The 21,193-nt window shown below is 48.2% G+C and overlaps 1 protein-coding gene across 1 annotated transcript in view; it reads left to right on the top strand.

Moving 5' to 3' along the window:
* Iqca1 (IQ motif containing with AAA domain 1) overlaps window positions 1-15,652 on the top strand; it is a 128,366-nt gene extending 112,714 nt beyond the window's left edge. Inside the window, exons 17-19 of the mRNA XM_028880381.2 lie at window positions 2,704-2,881; window positions 8,930-9,168; window positions 15,021-15,652. Of these exons, the coding sequence (XP_028736214.1) occupies window positions 2,704-2,881; window positions 8,930-9,168; window positions 15,021-15,140 (537 nt within the window). The 3' untranslated portion in view covers window positions 15,141-15,652. The remainder of the gene's footprint in view (window positions 1-2,703; window positions 2,882-8,929; window positions 9,169-15,020) is intronic.
* Window positions 15,653-21,193: the final 5,541 nt, after the last annotated feature.

The following is a 21,193-nucleotide window of genomic DNA, read 5'->3' as shown; positions in this document are numbered from 1 at the left end:
AAAGAGGAGAGATTCAAGAGAACACAACTGGGAAGGGGTAGTGTGGGATTCAGAACCGGGCTGAGTATGGAGGCCATACCTCCATGCCTGGGTGCCTGGAAGACCCTTAATGTGAAACTGACTTTCCCTTCTGCTACAGGGCCAGTCCTCTGTGCCTCTCTGTTTGACTCTGTGCAGATCCCCGGGGACCATGTTAGACCTCTCCTGGGTCCTGCCTTTAAAGACTTCTTGTCTTAGGAGCCAAAGATGAGAAACTCTGAAATCACCCCCTCCTCCTGCTCACTCCTGATCCTCTGTGTCATTCCAGCAACCTTTGATAAGACCTCAGGAATTTCAGAAAAGTCAAATCCTCAGGGTGGGTGGGTGGGTGGGGGCTCCACCCATGCTGCTTTGAGGAACTCAGCCCTCCCCTGGTAGACGCTTGCTGGTGCCTGCCTTATGATGCTGCTGTAACCAGACGGTCAGTCCTGTCAGAGATGAAGGGAAAGACTGAGGCAAGGGTGCCTGCTCCTGCATTTTCTGCACCATTACCCTTTGTTACTTCATCTAGCCCCGGCCTTCCTCGCCGCCACAATAGGTCTCCACCAGGGAATTGCTTGCTTTGTTGGCGCGGGCTATGACGCTCGTTTTGTGGAGCTAACTGCAGAAAAAGCAAATTGCAATTGCCGTGTGGATGCTAGCCACTAATTTGAAATTGCCCACAGTAATACAGTTGTGAGAGACTGGCGGGCCAGCCGTGGGGGGTGGCGGATGTGGAGGTGGCCAGCTAATCAGGAGACATTTCCCAGCGTGATTGATGAGCAGGTCTTGTGCTGAATGAACAGCTCTGAAATGGAACTGGACTGGCCTGAGCACTGGGGAGCTGGGGACTGGATGAACACACACCCCTGCTTTCTCATTCCCGACTCAGGAGAAGGCACCTCCTCAGTGTAAAGCTGTCACTACGGATGCCACCCAGGATCAACATTTGTCATCCAAATGGGCTACTTAATTTGAGATCTCCCTGCCATTTCAGGACATGCAAGTAGCAATACCCTGCTTCCAAAAAGGAAGAGTGGGCACTGCCATTGCCATAGCAACCAGGCTACTAAGGATGGACGGGCTCGGCCATGCAGGTGTGTCCCTGTTTGGAGCCTTCTAGAACCCTCGGATCAGTCCTTTCTCCACAGTCTTTGGGTGGCCCACACATGCACCCCTCACATTCTGCCCACCTCCACAAGGCTCGCTGGCCCTACTTTGCTTCTTAAAGGACTAGTCTACCCTCCTCATCTCTACTTACCTCTCAACCGGCCACCATCCCATCTCCACTCCACAGAAAATGTTCTTAAAAAGCACCGTGGCACGAAAAGTAGGACGCGACTCCTCAGAAAGCCCTAAAAGCCTTGAGAAATTCTGAAGACCTAACTAAACAGGAAGACATTCAGCATACGTGGGTGGAAGATTTAATGTTGCTAAGAAGGAGTCTTAGTTGGGTTTCTGGAGCTGTGGTAAAACACTGGCCAAAACCAACTTGGGGAAGGAACGGTTTACTACATCTTATAGTCCACTGAGGGAAGTCAGGGCAGACCCGTGGGACAGGAAATGAAGCAAAGACCGTGGAGGAATGCTACTCACTGGCATGGTCCCCATTGCTTCCTCAGCCTTTCTTACATAACTCAGGTCACCTGCCCAGGGGTGGCTCAGCCCACAGCAGTCTAAGACCTCCTACATACATCAAGCATTGATCAAGAAGATGCCTCACAGCTGGGCTCGCAGGCCAACCTGCTGGAGGCGGTTTCTCCACTGAGGTCCCCTCTTCCTGGATGACACTAGCTTGTGTTGACAAACTAACCAGCACGGATGACATTGCCCCAAGATCCACCTACAGGTGCAGTGCGACCCCCATCAACATGGCAGCTGACTGGTTCACATACACTTAAAGCTAATTCTAAAGTCGGTGTGGAAATTCAAGAGACCCAGTCAAAATAATAAAGCCCCCAAGTTTTTAATGGCCTAAAAATCTACATTTTTCCAAAGAAGACACATGATTGACCACTAAGTTCATGAAAAGATGCAGACTGTCATTAGTCACCAGCCAACAGGAGCCACAATGGCCAAGGCTGGGTTTGAGCATCCCTGTCCAAGCTCCCTTCCCATGATTCCTCTTGTCTAGCTGTACCAGTCAGGCTTAACCCTGAGGCAGCCATTGCCCAGGGCAACAGGGCCAGCTCTGCTTCTCCCTGGGGTCCAGCTTCTCCCTCTGGGTGCAAATGTGACGCTGAAATCCTGCAGCCTCCTGCTGCCATCAAGCTGCTTCAGGTGCAGAGACCTTGGTGACACGAGAGCCCAGGACCTCAGGTTCATTGTGATGCCTTGAGCAGCAAAGGAAAGCTTGAGTCCATCATCTAGACAGCTCAGAACAAAGGAGGTTCCTTTTGTTAAGAAATCAGCCTTCTGGGGTGGCCAACTGAGGGTCAAAGTCCTGGCTCTTCTGTCACCGGGTGCTTCCTTCTTTCCATCCTTCTCAATTCCAAGTCTGAATGCCAGAGACCAGAGGCAGGAAATTACCACAGTAAAAAGTCAGCCAAGTAGGAGGCACCTCCCAGGGCTCATCCAGGGACACGGTTAGAGAGCCTCAAAGTCATCTCACCGAGTGCACGTCACCACACACTCCACTCCATTTTCTCCACGCAGCCTAATCTTTCCCCTCTCTCCTCCTCCCAGAATGAACCAAAACGCCTTAAAAAACACCTTCCCAAACTCCTGAAGCTCCTGAAGCCAGATGATAGGATCCTGATTGTGGGGACCACACAGCGCCCTTTTGATGCTGAGCTTCAATCCTTCTGCAGGGTATACCAAAAGATTATTTTGGTCCCCAGACCCGACTACGCTTCCAGATATGGCAAGTATCGTAAGGGCTTCCACGCAGCACCAAAGCCTGGCCACTGGGGTTTGCTTGCAAGCGAGCAGAGAAGGAGGGCTGTGGGTGGGCTCTAGAGCAGTGTTCTCAGCCTTCCTAATGCTGCAACCCTTTAATACAGTTCCTCACGATGTGGTGACCCCAACCATAACATTATTTTCATTGCTACTTCATAACTGTAACATTGCCACTGTTATGAATCATGATGTAAATATCTGTGTTTTCTGATGGTTTTAGGTGACCCTGTGTAAGGGTTACCCGCCTTCCCCTGCCTAAAGGGTCGCTACCCACAGGTTGAGAATCACCGGCTTAGAGAACCCTGGGCACTTCAGGGACTAGGTTATTGTTCACTCTGGCTGCAAAGTGTGGCCCTGGCTTCATAAAATCCATATTACATACACAGCAAGGAAGAATCTGGGACCTGTTATGTCTCTACCCACCCAGGGCTTGTCTGTCATGGAGGCCCACAGTGTTCCTCACCATCCTTCAGACCAGAAGGACAGAGGGAAGGTAGGTTGGTGGGCGTCACAGGTGACATGACAGGAAAGAAGAATATGGAGAATCAAGGAGCCAGGCGGAGATGAGGGGAAATGAGGAGGCTGCAGAGATGGGGAGAAGTGAAGAGGCTGCAGAGATGGGGAGAAGTGAAGAGGCTGCAGAGATGGGGAGAAGTGAAGAGGCTGCAGAGATGGGGAGAAGTGAAGAGGCTGCAGAGATGGGGAGAAGTGAAGAGGCTACAGAGATGGGGAGAAGTGAAGAGGCTGCAGAGATGGGGAGAAGTGAAGAGGCTGCAGAGATGGGGAGAAGTGAAGAGGCTGTGCCTGTGGGGAGCCGAGGAACAGGGTGCCATGCAGAGCCTCAGTGAGGACCCTGCTCTTGCAGCAGGGTGGAGGATTCCGTTCCTCCCAGGGCTCCCTCCCTCTCCCTCTCACCCACTTTTCCTCCTCTTTTGTTGCATGTATTTTACATCACTTTCTTGCAAAGAGATGGGGTGGTCACTTTGAGGGACCTCAGCATGAGGCTTGACTTTGGATTGAGTGGCTTCGGTTGTCTGACAAAAGGGAAGCGATCCATGGATGTCACAGACGAGTGTAGTCTGTGACAAAATGCCGGGCACCTCCAGGGACTCAGGTCATGCCATGGATTCTTTCCTGGGTGTTCTCTGGCTTCATCATCGTGGTGGAGAAGGCAGCCCTTCCTCTGGGACAGAAAGCACCTCTCCTGGGCCCAGGGCCCATCCACCATGTGCCTGCTTCTCACACATTTCCTCCCGGCAGTGATTTGTCTGGCCGCCATTTTTGCCGTCATTATAAATGCTGTCGGTGTCTCCTGCAGTACCTTGAGGCCGTCACTATCAGGGCGGCAGAGCATCTGTCTTAGAGAAGGACCTCTCCTGCCTCCGAGGTGATCACCGTGGTTTCCTCCAACCCTGCAGGCAGGAGCTGCAGATCCATAGCTGGGCCACTTCTCTGCCATTTATCTACCAGCAGCAAGAGCCCAGAGGTTTATGAACACACACACACACACACACACACACACACACACACACACAAACACACACACACACACCTACACACACACACACACACACACACACACACACACACTCACACACACCTCACAAACACCACAGGGCTGAGTGGGGCGGTATGTGCACAGTGAGATCAGCAGGCAGCTGGCGGGCTCGAAGTAAGGCTTACTAGACATAATTCAGTGTCCACCTCCCTCCTAGCCCCCAAACCAAGCTGCTCTACAAACCACCCCAGGTTGATGGATGCCCCATGTGGTCCTCAGAAGCCCCCTGGACCGCCCTAATGCTTCAGTCTAGCTGCTCTTCCCCAGGGTCTACCTGGCTAATTACACAATTCATCACAGGCCCTTGCCTGCATGGGATGAATACAGAGACGATGTCTTCACATTTGTTTGGAATTCAAGGCCCCAGAGGGTCAGACGCTCACCCAAATCACATCACTTAACTCTTTTCACCCATGAAGCTCAAGACAAAATGAATGTTAAGATTGCTATGTCGTGTCGGGCCCAGCCAGGGTCAGGCCCAGCCAGGGTCAGGTCAGTTGGGGGCAGAGTAAGACTCTTCCCCTTCTCCACAAAGGAAGGAGAATGTGCATTGATTGGTCTGCAGAGTGAGGGCCCTTCCCTCCCAAAAGAGGGAGCCCGTGACAGGCCTGGAGTGATGGCCCAGGCAGTGAAGAGCTTGCTGACCTGCATGTGGACCTGAGCTTGGGCCTTGAGCTCCCACTTCCCATGCTGGGCATGGTGATGCACACCCGTCATCCCAGCTCTGGGGAGGCATGGACAGGGGTTCCCTCCCTCCACCTGCCCACCAGCTGGCTTGGTCAAATCAGTGAGCTCTGGGTTCAACCAGAGACCCTGTCTCATGAAATGAGGTGGAAAGCAATTGAGGGAAATCTCAGACATCAACCTCCGGCTTCTACATTGGAGTGCATGGACATGCGCAGACACAGAAAGACAGGCAGGCAGACAGACACCACACACACACACACACACACACACACACACACACACACACACAGTCCCCACCAGAAGGCCCTTGCTGTCATGGACACTCTTGAGTCCTGACAGGTCCTCACCCGACCCACACCAGCCCTAGGACACCTGCACTCTTTCCTCCCCGTCTGCGCTCCTAGACCACACCAGCCGCCTGCCTGCCAGCCCTGGGCCCACTGTGCAGCTCCGGCCTCAACTGAGACTTCCTGTGCCAGGTCCCATAGGCTCTGAGGACGGTGGCTCCAGTACCACCACAGATTTCTCCTCCTCCTCCTCCTCCTCCTCCTCCTCCTCCTCCTCCTCCTCCTTCCTCCTTCCTCCTTCCTCCTCTTCTTCTTCTCCTCCTCCTTCTTCCTTCTCCTCCTCCCTTCTCCTCCTCCTCTTCCTCTTCTCTTCTTCTCCTCCTCCTTCTCCTTCTCTTGAGAAAGACTCTCACTATGTAGCTCTAGGTCACCTGGAACTCACTGTGTAGGCCAGGCTGGCCTTGAACTCCCAGAGATCTGCCTGCCATTGCCCCACCCAAATGCTGGGATTAAAAGCAGGTGCCACCGCACCCATCAGACACGTTCTTTTAAAGGTTAATAGGTCGAGTGCAGCAACCGCAAGGTGGAAATCAGGCTTCTGCTCTCATCCACCCTGGGTCCTGAGGTGGCTGTGGGCAGGTGGACAAGTCCCCTCACTGCTCTTACATTGTGACTGCCAGCAATGTGTGCACACCGAGGAATTTTCAGGACAGTGTGTTAGTTATTCCGAGGTGCAATGTTATTCATTAAGCAGCACTGTTTACCGTGCGAGAGAAGCCACGAGGCACAACAAAACCCACTACAAGAGTTTTTTAGGGGAAGGGGAACAGAGGGGAGTGCCTAGGCCTATGAGAAATGGTCCTACAAGGAGAGGGGGGAGGGGTATGTGATCTGCTTTTTAATGGATTCCCCCACACATGCACATATGGGCTTACATCGCTATGCCATGCATGCACATGTGCATAGAGTATGTGATCATGCTGCTTGCAAATCACATGATCATGCAGCACATAGATTACATAGGACATAAGACCCTGAAATGACTTAATCATCTTGCCAGTGCATGCGACCGTGTAGCTGGGGGAGTGGCCAGGAATTCCAACACAGTGCTACACAAATTCTGCCATCATACATTTCTTTTTTTTTTTTTAATAATTTTTAGTTGCCATACAAAATAGTGGGTTTCATTAATATAAACCAATGTCACATCATTGTAGCTTGCTAATATGGAACTGCCACCACCCTCCCTGCTCCCTTCTCCCCCACCTTCTGGCCTCTTTCTTCCCCCAGAGAGTCTCCCTTCTCCTTCTGCTCTCAGGTCGTGTGTGTGTGTGTGTGTGTGTGTGTGTGTGTGTGTGTGTGTGTGTGTTTAAGTCTGGCTTCTGTATATAAGAAACATTCCTTGCTACACCAGACTATGTGCATTCCATGACTAGTGATCCTTACCGGTGATTGACATCGCTCATGTTAGGCCGTTGCATGGTCTGGGCCAGGAACATCCAAGGCTGTACCTACTACAACCTGACATGTGGCAGAGACAGGGTGGAGGCTCTGTTTCTGGGGTGCCCAGGCTCTCACTGCCCACGCCCTGACAGTTCCACCTTGGGCCACAGGTAGCAGTCCTAGGTACACAAAGACTGAAACCATCTGAGGTCCCATCTTGGCTTCTGTCGGGGCTTCTCCAGCTGTGTGTGACTCTCTCTCCCCTCCTTACCTGCCAGAGTCACCACTGGAAACCCCTGGTCTTTTCTGTAGATGGAACATGTTTGGGCAGAAACTAAAGATGTTTGCAAGTGGCACTATTTTCTAGTTGGGGCTGCGTGCGGTCTGCCATTTTTTGCCAGAGATTGTATTTTCTGATTTCTAACTCAGCGGTGGTTATATTTGGATGCAGATTCTCCAGGCTTGCTATGTTCTATCTACACACGCACACGTTCTGTAGTTCATGTCTCATAGTTGATGACTGGGGAATGGGGTTAAGAAACTTGAAGACAATGTTAATAATTTGAATAACAGCAGTAATCCAGTTACAGAAAAATCCCTGTCACATGCTGGGGACTTCCAAGTATGTCAGGTACATAGCTCTACTTCCTTCTCCCACTAGCTCTGACTGGGGTTCCAACCCCAATGACCCACCAAGGACATAGCAGAATTACAGGAAGTTGGCTGCTTTTTTCAGCCATTAGGGGCTCCCCCATGGCCCTGGCCGCTTCCCCACAAGCTCCCAAAACACCTTTCCTAATGTTACAGCAGTTTGGCTCCTTCAAGGACCATCCACCCAACCCAGGAGGCCAGGGGCCATACACCCAACCCAGGAGGCCAGGGGCCATACACCCAACCCAGGAGGCCAGGGGCCATACACCCAACCCATGGGTGAACACTGGGTAGTTCTTCTATAGGCAGTGGTACTCCTTAGCATAGCCATGGGTGTTCCATCAGGCATTTTATCTATCATTGCAGTATAAACAGAACTTTACATCTTGGCTGCTTTGGGTGAATGGATTCATGGAGTCACTGAATAGACCCAGAATGGACCCCTGACCAATGGACCCAACCATTAGATCTCCATTAGAACAGTCATTTTGAAAATATAGCTTTGGTTTTCCTTGAGAAAGTTAAAATGCTCTGAGGTCTCACCAGACCTTCCTAATGAAGAGACAGACGGTCACAGGAACACTCCTCACCCGGCCTGGTTTGGAAACAGCAAGCCCCAGAGATCCCCTTGAAGCTCCCTGAGCACTGGGGTCATAGCTGGATGTTACTGTGAAGATCACGTAAGGCATCGATCTGTCTCTACAGTTGAGCACCATGAAGCATTTTGTGACTCATTTCTACAGCATCCTTGTACTCGGATAGCAAAGTCCCTTGACCAGCGCCCATCTGCTGGGCTGCAGTCAGCCAGCGTGTTGACAGCTGTCGGGGGAAGCAGAAAGCATACTTGCTCTATTTGGCTCAGTGTGTGGCGTTGCCATGTAGAGCCTGGCACCAGCTAATAAAAGCGGGAATCTATGTTCTTATTCCAGTAACAACGACAATACAAGGATTGAACCTTGTAATTAAAAAGAGAAAGGCATGCATCTCCCACGTATCCAAACTCATGGGAACACACGATACTTTGATGAACAGTGACATCACACACACCTGAGGTGAATTTCCTTGGAGTCTGCATATACCCGAGGTCTTGGAAGTTTTTAAATATCTTTACAGGTGCTACATTAAAACCGCCTGAGTTTCATTTTCCTTTGTGAAACTGCAGACTTGAGGGTCTCCAATATGCATCTCCGATGCTGGAAAAGTTCCCAGAGGAGATGCATCTAGTTGACTCAGCTGTCTGCTCATTTGAATTGCAAATCAGCTGGGTGGGTTTCTCTGAGAATCCTCCTCTTGATGAGGCTGGGTTCAGAGTGGAGACCTTGGCTAATGGTGCTGACTGTGCCCTAATTCTGTCCCCCGTCTTTCCCACCGTCTTGGATGTTGGCAGTCCTGTGGAAACAAATCATTCTGCGCAACGGAGGCGTGCTCACCAATGCTCTGAACATCAGTTGCCTGTCTAAAGTCACCGATGGCTTCACACAAGGACAGATCGTCAAAGTGGTCAAGGATGTGCTCACAGACCGCAGAATCCGGCAGCAGGCTTACAAACCCCTCACTGGTGTCGAGTTCATCACCATGATGACCAGCATGAACCCCGTGTACAAAGAGGAAGAAGAGTGTTTTAAGGTAACAGAACACCCTGCTAGCCAAATCCTAGGCAAACACTCATCACATGACCTCCTCTCTCCCTCCAGGTTCCTGGGTTCTGTGGATTCCAGTCCTGCCACAAACAGGACAGTTTAAAATTCGCCATTCTGAGATGACAAAATCTTTTGTGCCATGAGGCATTTGTCTTGTGAATTTCATTTGCACCAGGAAGAGAGAGCATGTGTCTTCTAGGTCTCAACAAAGCTGTCCTCTGTGGCCTTATAGAGTAACAGCCAAACTGATGGATTCAAAGCCACTGTTTTCAGAGCTGGGAATGTGGGGGTGGAGCTCAGTGCACCTCTCTCTCTCTCTCTCTCTCTCTCTCTCTCTCTCTCTCTCTCTTTCTCACTCATTCTTTTGGGGGTGAGACAGGGTTTCGCTGTGTAGCTTTGAACCTTTCCTGGAACTCGCTTTGTAGAGCAGGCTGGCCTCGAACTCACAGAGAGTGCTGGGATTAAAGGCGTGCACCACCAGCTTTCACTTTACATTTCATATTATGGAACAAGTTTGGGATAGGGAAAACTACTCTTGAAATACCTTTCAAGCTGAAGGCTCTCTAGCCCCTGACCTCTCAGGGTCCCTCCTTTCTCAGTCTCCTATGTACATACAATAAGAAACATGGGTTGGCTCATCAGAATTCAGTTTGCTAGTGCTTGGGAACATTCTAATGTGTTCACAGGAGGCTTTAGATCCAGAAGAGACCCGGAGAGCACTCATCCCAAGTCCTTCTTTCTATGGAGGAACAAAGCTGCCCAGATCCATGCTTCTCCATTCACATAGCTGGGCCGAGGCAGTCAGGAACCCTTGTTCCAATGCCTAGGCTGGCGGGCATTCCTCAAAGGCTGCTTTCTTTTGTTTAGCCCAGTGGTTCTCAACCTTCCTAACGCTGTGACCCTTTAACACAGCTCCTCATACTGGGGTGACCCCCAACCATAAAATTATTTTCATTGCTACTTCATAACTGTAATTTTGCTACTGTCATGAATTGTAATGTAAATATCTGTGTTTTCTGATGGTGTTAGGCGACCCCTGTAAAAGGGTCATTCAGCCCACAGAGGCATCTTGACTCACAGGAGGAGAACCACTGCCTTTAGCTCAATATGAATAGAATTGTGTCCTAGAATCAAGGGTTGAAAACTGTCTGTGCCAAAGAAGGTCACCACGGTGTTACACTATCACCAAAAGGAGACTTCAAATTTTCATTCAAGATTCTCACCTCCAAGAGCCTGCTCAAATTTCCCCTCTAAAGTGCATCACTTTTCCACCAAGCCTAAAACTTTTTCCCTCCTGCTTTGTCCCCAAGTACTTCCGTGGGAAGTGAGAAAATGTAAAAATAATGTCCCAACTGGAAGATGGTGATCATTTGCTGCAGAGATCCAGAGAGAGAGCTAGGTATGATGGTGCACGCTTTTAATCCCAGCACTCAGGAGGCAGAGGCAGGCAGATCTCTGAATTTGAGGAAAGGTTGATCCTCAGAGTGAGTTTCAGGACAGCCAGGGCTACACAGAGAAACCCTGTCTCAAAAAAACAAAAAACAAAAAGAAAAAGAAAGAAAGGGAAAAAGAGGGGGGGGGAGGAGGAGAAGGGGGAGAGGGGAGAGAGAAAGAAAGGAAAGGAAAAGACCCCGAGTGAACTTGGGGCTCTGACAGCCTTGCTGCCTGGGCCTCCTGTGAATCATAACACGGGAACCTCTTACACAGAGCATACACAAATGGCCGTAGTTGTGTCCCAGTAAAACTCTCTGCAGGGCGGACAACAGGCTGGGCTTGGCCATTGCTATGTTTTGTGGAGCTCAGCTCTTGCAAAACTGAAAAGGAAAAAAACAAAAACAAAAACAAATCTTCAACTGCAGCCAGTTTGTTGAGCGCTTGAGTTTTTTATGCTGTCCTGTTAACTGTTTGACATCCTGATGCATTAACTGCCTTAGTTAACAAATACTCATCATCTCCCAGTGAGATAATCTTTTCTGAAATTTTGCCTTTTTTAACCCTTTCTAAAACAATGACTTTCCTCATTTTGAGGAATGTGGCTTCGCATGTTAAGACCTAAAGCTGTTTTTTTTTTTTTAACTTTGCAAATTGGTCTCTAGGAGTTTCGCCTGTGATGGGTGTTTGACTCTGGGCACAAGTGCTTATGCCTCTTGCCTCCATTCTTCGTGGGTTGAATCATTCTATTCATCGAAGAAATGAAATCGTTTTCCCACCATTAGCCTACTCCCCAGTCATTAGTGGAGCACCAGGCACAGTGCCTACCCCAAGTAGATGCTCCATAGATTTGTTAGTGACACATTTATTGAACAGATGGGATGATGTCATCACACTCCTGAATACTGTGATGACCAGTGCTGACATGGTGTACAATCGGGCCCATAAATGTTCCTTAACTGTGCTTCTGAGAATTTATCTACTGAGCTCACAGCTCCTCAAGAACATTCTGTCCTGTTCCTTGGATGTGGTGGAGTAATCATGTAATGTATGGATGATATAATCATTTAGACCTCATAGACTTCTGTTTTATGGGTAAAAAGCCTGAGCTGTAAAGAGGTGTGGTGGCTGTCTTAGTTAGGGTTTCTATTGCTGTGAAGAGATACCATGCCCACAGCAACTCTTATAAAAGAAAACCATTTCATTGGCGTGGCTTACATTTTCAGAGGTTTAGTCCATTATCAATCAGCATGGTGCAACATGGTGGTGTGCAGGCAGACATGGTGCTGGAGAAGTCGCTGAGAGTCTTGCGTCTTGCAGGCAGCAGGAAGTTAGTTGACTGTGTGTCACACTGAGGGAAGCAAAAGAGATCTCAAAGCCCCCTCCTCCCACCCAACCCCAACCCCCCACACCCACAGTGACATACTGGTCCAACAAGGTCACACGGACTTCAACAAAGCCACACCTCTTAAAAGTGCCACTCCCTTTGGGAGCTTTTTTTCCCCCCAAACTGTCACAGTGGGTAAATAAAAGTCCCTCCAAGGTGCCTACATCTTGGTATGCAGAGCTTGCCAGGCAAAGGAAGAACAGGTTTGCTGCAGCCTGACCCTAAGTTCCTCACACTAGCTTGAACTGTTCTAGGGAGTCCAGTGGAATCCTGAAAGTAGACAAGGAGATCAGAAGAGAGACTGAGAAAGGAGACAGCTGGAGGGATACTCATTGGCATTTAGCCCAATGCCACTAGCCTGTGCACAGTCAGGGAACCACACACCGAAAGAGCAGGGGTCTGGGGAAGCTGCAGAAGGCAGGAGAACAGGCTGTCCTCTCGGGCCTCCAGAGAGATGCACGGCCCTGCCGATACCTTGACCTAGATCAGTGAGATCATTCCAGAACTGTGAGGTCCTAAATGTGTGGCTTTTAAGTACTGATTTGAGTAATTTGCCAAAGCAACAGAGAAGAAAAGAAAATAATACAGGAAACAGGTAACTACAGGGCACTTGACCAAGGGCATCGGAGCTGATTCATGGCTTGCTCCAAGACCACGTTCATTAGCTGGACCCCATGCCATAGAATTAAGAACTCATCACTGAAGTCTTTGAACTTAAGAAAACAAGTTCATAATAAAAGCATTATGACCCGGAAGGAAATAACATGGGGGAGACCTAGCACATACCAATAACAGAATTAGAGCCCTTAATACTTATAGAACATTCTGAGGAACACTACATGTTAAGTATGATTAAATTACAAAAAGCCAGAAACATTACAAGGGGGAAACACATATACTTGAGAAAAAGAACCAAATAGAATATCTGATACTAAAAAAAGAGAAAAACATTAAACATTCAATGAATATGCTCTTTGTTGACTACACATAAGAAACACTAAGCCTTGCCTGTGGATGGACAGGGAACCACAGACTGTTAAAATGAATGTGAAAATCAAAACAGGAAAACATTGTAGAAAATATAGTGTTTATGTAGCAACAATTAATGACAAAAGAGGCCATGAAATTGAAAGAGATCAAGGAGAAATATATGAGAAGGTTTGGAGACAGGAAAAGGGAGGGGTAAATGATATAACTATATTACAATCTCAAAAAATAATTTAAAAAGAACAATATGACAAAAAGGTTGGAATACATATAATTACATGTTCAAGAAAAATATGAATATTCAAGTGAAAATATGACTTCCAGTAGAAATTCACTCTTAAAGAAAAAAAGCCAAATTAAATAATAAGAGATAATTCTCTTTTAAAACCACAAAACAAAGCTTATAGATTAAAATGTATAGTTGTTAAATAAACAGCAAAAACTAAGAGATGTATCAACTCTAGAGTAGATAAAGTTGAAGAGCAAATCACAGAACTGGAAAGTAGTCCTGGGGAGTTCCCCTAAAAAGGAATCACAGAAAAACAAAAGAGATAACATCTATAAAAGTAAAATTAAAATCTACAAGTTGAAAAGAATTGACCTTCAACTATCAGAACTCTCAGAAGAAAAGAACACAAAATAAAACTAAAGTAATACTTGCAGAGAATTTTCCCAAATTAAAAGCCTAAAATATCAGATTAGAAATAAATTCCAGCCAGGTGGTGGTGGCACACACCTTTAATCCCAGCACTTGGGAGGCAGAGGCAGGCAGATCTCTGTGAGTTTGAGGCCAGCCTGGTCTACAGAGCAAGATCTAGGACAGGCACCAAAACTACACAGAGAAATCCTGTCTTGAAAAACAAAAAATAAATTCATTCATTCATTCATTCCAGGCAACCAGCTAGACAAATAGGAGCAAATCCATTTTTGTCCATTATTAGACGTGTAAGAACAAGATAACAAACTAAACTTCAAAGCTATCAGATTGCCCCAAAGAAACAACATCGGCAATCAAATGTCTCTTTGACAACAAGAGATACCAGAAAATACTAACTTATAACTTCAGAGTGTTGAGGAAAAATGATCATCTCACTAATATTTATATCCAGCTAAACTAGCCCAAGTGACAGGAGAAAACAAAGATATTCTGAGACAAATGACTGAAATAGTCTCTCACTCACAGAGAGCAACAGCAAGTTGATCCATGTCATGTCACCAGCAGGAACTCACTTTCTGTGTACTGTTCCTAGAGAAGTCCTCTCGCGTATGTACAGGGAGCGTGTAAAATTATGCACTGGGACTAGAGAGAGAGCACCCAGGAGAGTGCTCACTGCTCTTCTAGAAGACCCTGGTTTGGTTCCCAGCATCCATGTCAGGTGATGTACAACTGCTATTATTACAGCTCCAGGGGAGCTGATGCCCTCTTCTGGCTTCCCCAGGTACCTACATACATGTAGGCACACACACACACACACACACACACACACGAAAGAGAAAAAAAGCATAAAGGAGGGAGAAACCTTTTTTTAACTGAACTGTAAGAAAACTGATAAATAGCATACAATATAATCATTTCCTGAGATTGTAAGATTATAAATTGAAATGATTCTCGGGTTTTGAATAAAATATTATCAGTTCCACGTTTTTCACATCTCCCTCAGAGGATGCTGAGTGGCCTCCTGTGGTCATACATGCCTACCAATTGAGCTACTAATGGCTGACCACATGTGAGGTAATGGCCACATTACCAGGAAAGCCACATCCTCAGGGCAAGTCTTAATTAGGCAGAACTGTTCGTAGAAGTTGGTATGTGGATCTCTAGAACTGCTTGTCCTTAGTACCCGAGGACAAGTTTCAAGTCACAGAAATCCAAGCTAGAAATACATTGAGACCTTGAGACCTTGGTACTGAACACACATCAAATGCGCGGTGTCTAACGGCCGCTTCCTTCTCCGCAGATGCGTCTTCACCACCAGGATTATCTCAGTCTGTCTGTGTTGTCTGATCATCTCCTACACATCTTCTCATTTCAGAACTGGTATGACAAAACCCCTCTGGGGAGGAAGCGAGTCATGTCACTGACGGTTGGTGGCAGCAGAGAAAAGGAGAAGGAAAAAGGGAAAAAGAAAGGGAAAAAAGGGAAAAAGAAGTAACCTCTTCCTCGGGAGCCACCCTGAGCACCTTTGAGACGGTGATGGCCCCAGCTCATCGGGGAGAGGCTCACCTCTGCCCAGCTGGGGAAGCCCAAGGAGAAGCCAGGGGGCAAGCAGCCACTCTCGGGCACCGCACACGCGCGCACTCACCACTGTGTTTATTCAGCCATCCTTCAGGAGGCTGGACACCACGCGAGGTGTCCTCCACAGCCATTCCTACTGCTTGCCTGCCACTGTTCCTTAACTCGTGCCAGGTCTGTCTATAGTTGAAGTTTGCTTTCCACACGCCCCGAGCTCTCCCCAACTCACACGCTTGTCGGTATTAGCTCCAAGATCACAACATGTTAGGGAGGTCTCTCCTGTGATGAGAGTACCGTGAATTGTATTGTCAGCACACTAGCTGTTTATTAACCCATATGCATTGTATATTATTATTGCACATATTTTAATTAGTTATTTGCTGTTGTAATGGATATCACATTAATGGAATAAAGCTGTTGTTCTTGAACTGACTTGGTCATTTGGTTGCTGGAGTTAAGCAAGGTCTTCACTGTGGAGTCTGTCAGTCTCCTAACGCGTAGATAAGGCTCAGGAAGTGCGGTGGACCCCTCTGATATTTTGGGCCACTGCCCTGAGATGGCTGGTCCCCAGAAGCCACATGACCTCTGTAGGCCAAGGACTTGGCAAAAACCACAACATAAAAATGGGGTAGGGGATGAAGAATGGTTAAGAGTGTGTGTTGTGCTTGCAGAAGCCCTGGGTTAGGTTCCCAGCACCCACATCACAAAGCTTACAACTGTCTGTAACCCCAACTCCAGGGAATCCCAACTCCAGGGAATCCAATGCCCTCTCTGGCCTGAGGACACTTGCACTAATGTGTACATACCTACACAGAAACACACATACACACACACACATAATTAAAAATAATAAATAGCAAGTAAAATAAAACCCAAATGAGGAAATCTAAAGAGATAAATAAAAACATTTGAGGACAGATGAGTTAAGAGGTCAACATAGAAATTTAAACTTTGTAAGAATGTAGCAGCTACTTGGTGGGAAACACATTAAAAAAAGTGTTGAGGGCTTAATTACAGAAAGGAGAGATAACTGAGATGCGGTAATTTCATTTCGACGCTAAGGATACCTCACCTAACAGTTTGGGGTGGAGCAGAGTCACCATGTCAGATACCCAAGTTCTCCAGGACCCAGCAGCACGGCCCATGGCTCACAGGAAGACTAGTCCTCCAGCCAGCCACACATGCCCCAGCCTGCGGTTATCTGTCTGTGGTGGGCAGTGCAAACAAGCAGACACACAGACCCTCACTGACCCCCAAGCCTTGGACATGCCCTGTGCACCCCGAAAGCACAGCTGCCCCAGATAAATTCCTAGAAGAGAAACTTCTGGACCCAGTCACTGATGCATTCTCTTGATTCCACGCTGCTCCCCTTTGCAAGAGTTGGGGGCACATAGGAGAGCCCTGTCACTCAGGCTCTGTGGGAAGTCCCCCACTGTATTCCACAGAGCAGCTGCAGATGCCAAACTTGATGTTAGGCTTGCCTGAAATCACACTTAAGGCCCAGCCTGTGCTCTCCCAGGAGACACAGAGGCCTCTTGTGAGGAAAGGAAGCAGTGATGGCATGGCGGGGTAGGATGGAGGGGTGAGGGGTGGCTGAGAAGAGGGGACACTCTATTCTACAGTTCTGCCAAGGTCTCGGTTATTCCTGGGCCATTGTGTGGCAATTAGCTCCTCTTGAGCATGCTCCTAAGTGAAGGGGGCAGTAATTAATGTCATTAACCCTCATTAAGGGAGCATTCTATGGAATGGCATCTGATTAGAGTTCTCTGGTGGTTCCACACCCAGCCTGCACTTGTGAAGAAGTAGACCCCTGTTCCCACCCCATTGCCTGGCATCCCAGCATTCCTCACAAAATGCCCCAGAGACTGCCAGCCCTTTGACACGCACCTCTGCTCAGGAATCACAAGTTTTAAAAAACCTCCTAATGCAGAAGAATCCGCTCTTGAGGCTTTCCCTCAGCATCCGCGGCCCAGGCAAGCTCTCTGGCGGGTGATCACAGGGTAACTGTCCCCAGCCAAAGGACTAGGGACTCTAATTTAAAAGTATCTAGACAGCCAATTTTACTTGTACGGAGCAAGGCTCTGCCAGACTCAAACTCACAATCCCAGCCTTCTCCGTCAGCTCTGCACACCCAGCGTGTTCTTCTTCTGTCTTTTGGTTTTGGTTTTGTTGAGTACTGGAGACCAAACCCAGGACATATGAGGCACACAAGGCCTACACACGTGCACCATTTTAATGGCCCTCCACTTAGGCCGTGGCGTGCTGGCGATGGGTAAATGAAGCTACGGCAAGCGGGAAAGCTAATGGCTGCCCAGCACAAGGCAGTTCTGCCCAGCGGTAGCCTAGAGCCAGGTCTCCACCTGCGTGGGTCCCGTGAACACCCTTCTGGGGCCAGAGAACCTGGAGAGACGTCCTTCTGTAGCCTTACAGAACTTGGGGACCCTCTGCAGACACCTCCAGCCCTCCATCTCAAACCTTTCATCTAATCTGTTTCACTAGCAGGGAGCCCCTCGGAAGACGGGGGCCAGGACACTTCTGTGCATCACTCTTACACACCCTGACCTCACCTGTAGAGCCTTGTCCCCCCTCCTCTCCTCAAACCCCAACCTGACAGGAAGTTAGACCCAGACCACAGGCTAAGAGGAGGGTCATGGTCCTCTACTCTGGGCCAAGTGCAACAGGGCTGAATCCAGCTTAAGCCAGTACAGCCACACACACACAAACACACGCACACATACCGGCACACTTGCAAAAGGAAGACCCAAACACATTGCATGCTTGTATGCGGATTACATGTGTGACCATATGTGACATTCATAAACTCACGCGCACACATACAAACTATGCCAAATACACATACCTGGCTACTACACATACATACAAAGAATGTGCATATACATGCACATACCACCCACTACAGATGTGCAGAGATGGATATATAAACTGAGATATGTATATACACAGATTAGACATACAGTCACATACACTCACATATGCACAGATTTACACACATGCACACACTCAACCCCAAGGCCTCCACTTGCTCAGAGGGATGATGGCAGGTGCCTCTGGCCTGCATAACCTTGGGCCTTCAGGCCACATCTGGGAGCTGCAGCAGGAACCAAACCAGCGCAGCAAATGCGGAAGACACTCGGGCAGGTGTTCGGATGGTGCTGTTTACTCACTACACTCTGTGTAAACATCCTCTTCCTGCTGCTCCTCACGGGAGTCAAAGGACACCCCAGCTGCATCAGAAGAGCTGATGCAAGACCCACAGCTCCCAGCTGGACCTCATTCACAAGTCGGGTAGGATGGACCCGCAGCTGCTCCCCAGGAGAGCGCTGTGGATAGAGGCCACATGGTGAGGGCATCTCCCTAAGCATCGGGCTCAGAGAAGCCAGGAGCAGATGCAAGTCCTGAGATATCAAGTCTGACCGGACAGCTGGGGACAGAGGTGGAGCTTTGGATGGCCTGTGGCCTTGTTTTCTTCTTCATCCTTGAAAGACCTAGGGGGACTCCAGACGGCTCCTCCAGTCTCTGAGTTCTGTCACTCAGAGGACAAGAGAATAGGGCCTCAGCCATGACAGACTCTGGGCCCTTCTGGAGATAAGGAGTGGTACGACACACCCAGAGGACAGACTAGCATGCTGGGGTTTCCATCCTGAAAGGCCAAGACACAACACTCGGCAAAGACATGAACAGCTGGAAGGCAGAGCGACCACTCCCACGGGGCGCATGGTTCTCTGAGCATCCTGTCTTATATAAGCCTGAACTTTGGTGTTGGAGCCAGAACCCACTCTAGTCCAAGGCTGCCTTTATCCCAGACAGCAGAGGTAATGTTTGCCTTTGATCTTAGCTAGCTACCCACACAGCCACCCGGGCCAGGCTGTGCCTGTGCCCCAGGAGGCTGCTAGGAAAGAGGTTGCCCACATTCTCACCCAGAATGTTGCCGGCTCATGACTCAAAACCTACCAGCTTGCTGGTCATGCCCCACCCAACAACTCTGTTACATAAGCTTTGTGTTTTCTTAGTTTTTGTGGCCTCTAGACACAAAGTCTAAGTGGCTGCTCTCTGCACTCCCCACGCTGTGCTGGAACGAGAGAATCGGGAAAGCAAGATTATGACCATGTTGCTGTTATGGTTCCAGAGCTAGGACAAGTGCGGCTTCAACGCCGCATAAATAGCATACAAATTAACGTATGCAACTCTGCTACCAATAAACTCCCAAAGTTTCACACAAGAAACACTTCTCTGGCTTTTAAGTTCTGGATTCATGCAGGGGCCTGCACCCAGGACTTCCTAAACTCACCCTGGACTTCACATCCTGCATGTAGATGAGCAAGACAAGGAAGGCTTTCTGAGACAGCCCCACAGTGACATGGACATGTCTGCATCTCCTTCTCCACACAGACACAGCTACACCCAATGCAAGAGAAGGGGGGAGGCTGGCTGCCTGTGTGGCCGGCCTCCACCACAGGCAGAAATATAGATATACTGGCTGTGGAATCAAGTGTCCAATTCAAGTAAATTCAGTATTTCCAAGCAAAGACACTGAAGATGAATGGTTATATGATAGGGTAGATAAGTGGAGGATGAATAGATGATAGATAGAAAGATAGACAGATAGATAGATAGATAGATAGATAGATAGATAGATAGAATAGATGAGAGATGATAAATATATAGATGATTGATAGGTAGATAATGGAAGGATAGATAATGATAGATGATAGATTGATAGCCAATAAGATACTTACATGATAGATATATAGATAGATGATAGAAAGATAGATTTTTGATTGATTGATTGATTGAATGGATGATTGGTAAGCAGATAATGATAGATAGATGATAGATTGATAGATAATAGCTAGATATATACATACATGATTGATAGATACAGACATACATACATGATAGATAGATAGATAGATAGATGATTGATAATAGGTTAATGAGAGATGATAGCTCTTTAACAGTCCAATTAATACCATTCCCTCATCTGCCTGAAATGTCATTATTCTTTTGAAAGAAAAACTTTCATATAATCTTTTACCAAAATGCAAATACCTCAGAGGGGTTAAATGCCTTGTGTTTACCAAATGCTGACAGATACAGAAAAAGGACTCCAGATGGACCAGTTCCTTCCGACACTGTCTACCCCTTCCTGAGATGGCAGCCCAGACCAGTCACACCTGGTTTTGAACTTCACACAGATGCGAGCACACACCCTCCTCTGCCAGGTTTCCTCTCATCCACATGTTGACGGAGTCTCTTAAGCTCTCCCTCCGCAGCAGCATCCACCCACTGTCATGGAACAGGACTGCTGTGTAGACACTGCGTTTAGAGTGTTTATTTCACAATTAAGGAGAATACATCTTTGGCCTTACGTTGGGGGCTCTGTGCGTGATGTTGCCGTGGACGTCTGTGCAAGAACCTCTCTATGTACACACGTGACTGCTCTCCCGGCAGAGCATCCTCCAAGGTGACTGGCAGTGCTGGGGCTTACTCCCCATCAACACAGACTCTCAGTATCCACATCATCCCCACACTTAGCATGACCAGCTGTTTTCACTGTCCCTGCCCTGGAGTGGGAGCCAGTATCACAGGGGAGTTTGAATTTCCTTCCCCTGGTGACCACTGGGGTGACACAGCTCTCCCTTGGCTGAGATTCATCGGCTACAGTCTGTGTAATGTGCTTGGGAAGCTGGCTGGCCCCTTGCCCACTGCGTCATATCTTCCCTACCAACTTAGGTTCCTTGAAGTTTGTAGCGGGGCGGGGGGTTGCAGATACAGAAGCCACAAATACAGTCTCCTATTCTTTAGTTTCCTTCCAACTGTCAAAATGGTCTTTTGATGAACACAAGTTCTTTTGGTTGTGGTGTCATTGTTTGGTTTTTCGAGACACAGTTTCTCTCTGTAACTCTGGCTATCCTGGAACAAGCTCTCTAGACCAGGCTGGCCTTAAACTCA

The sequence above is a fragment of the Peromyscus leucopus genome, chromosome 13, assembly GCF_004664715.2.
Source record: "Peromyscus leucopus breed LL Stock chromosome 13, UCI_PerLeu_2.1, whole genome shotgun sequence".
NCBI lineage: Eukaryota > Metazoa > Chordata > Mammalia > Rodentia > Cricetidae > Peromyscus > Peromyscus leucopus.
The sequence above is the reverse complement of the archived record's forward strand: the minus strand, read 5'-3'. Positions and strand labels throughout refer to the sequence as shown.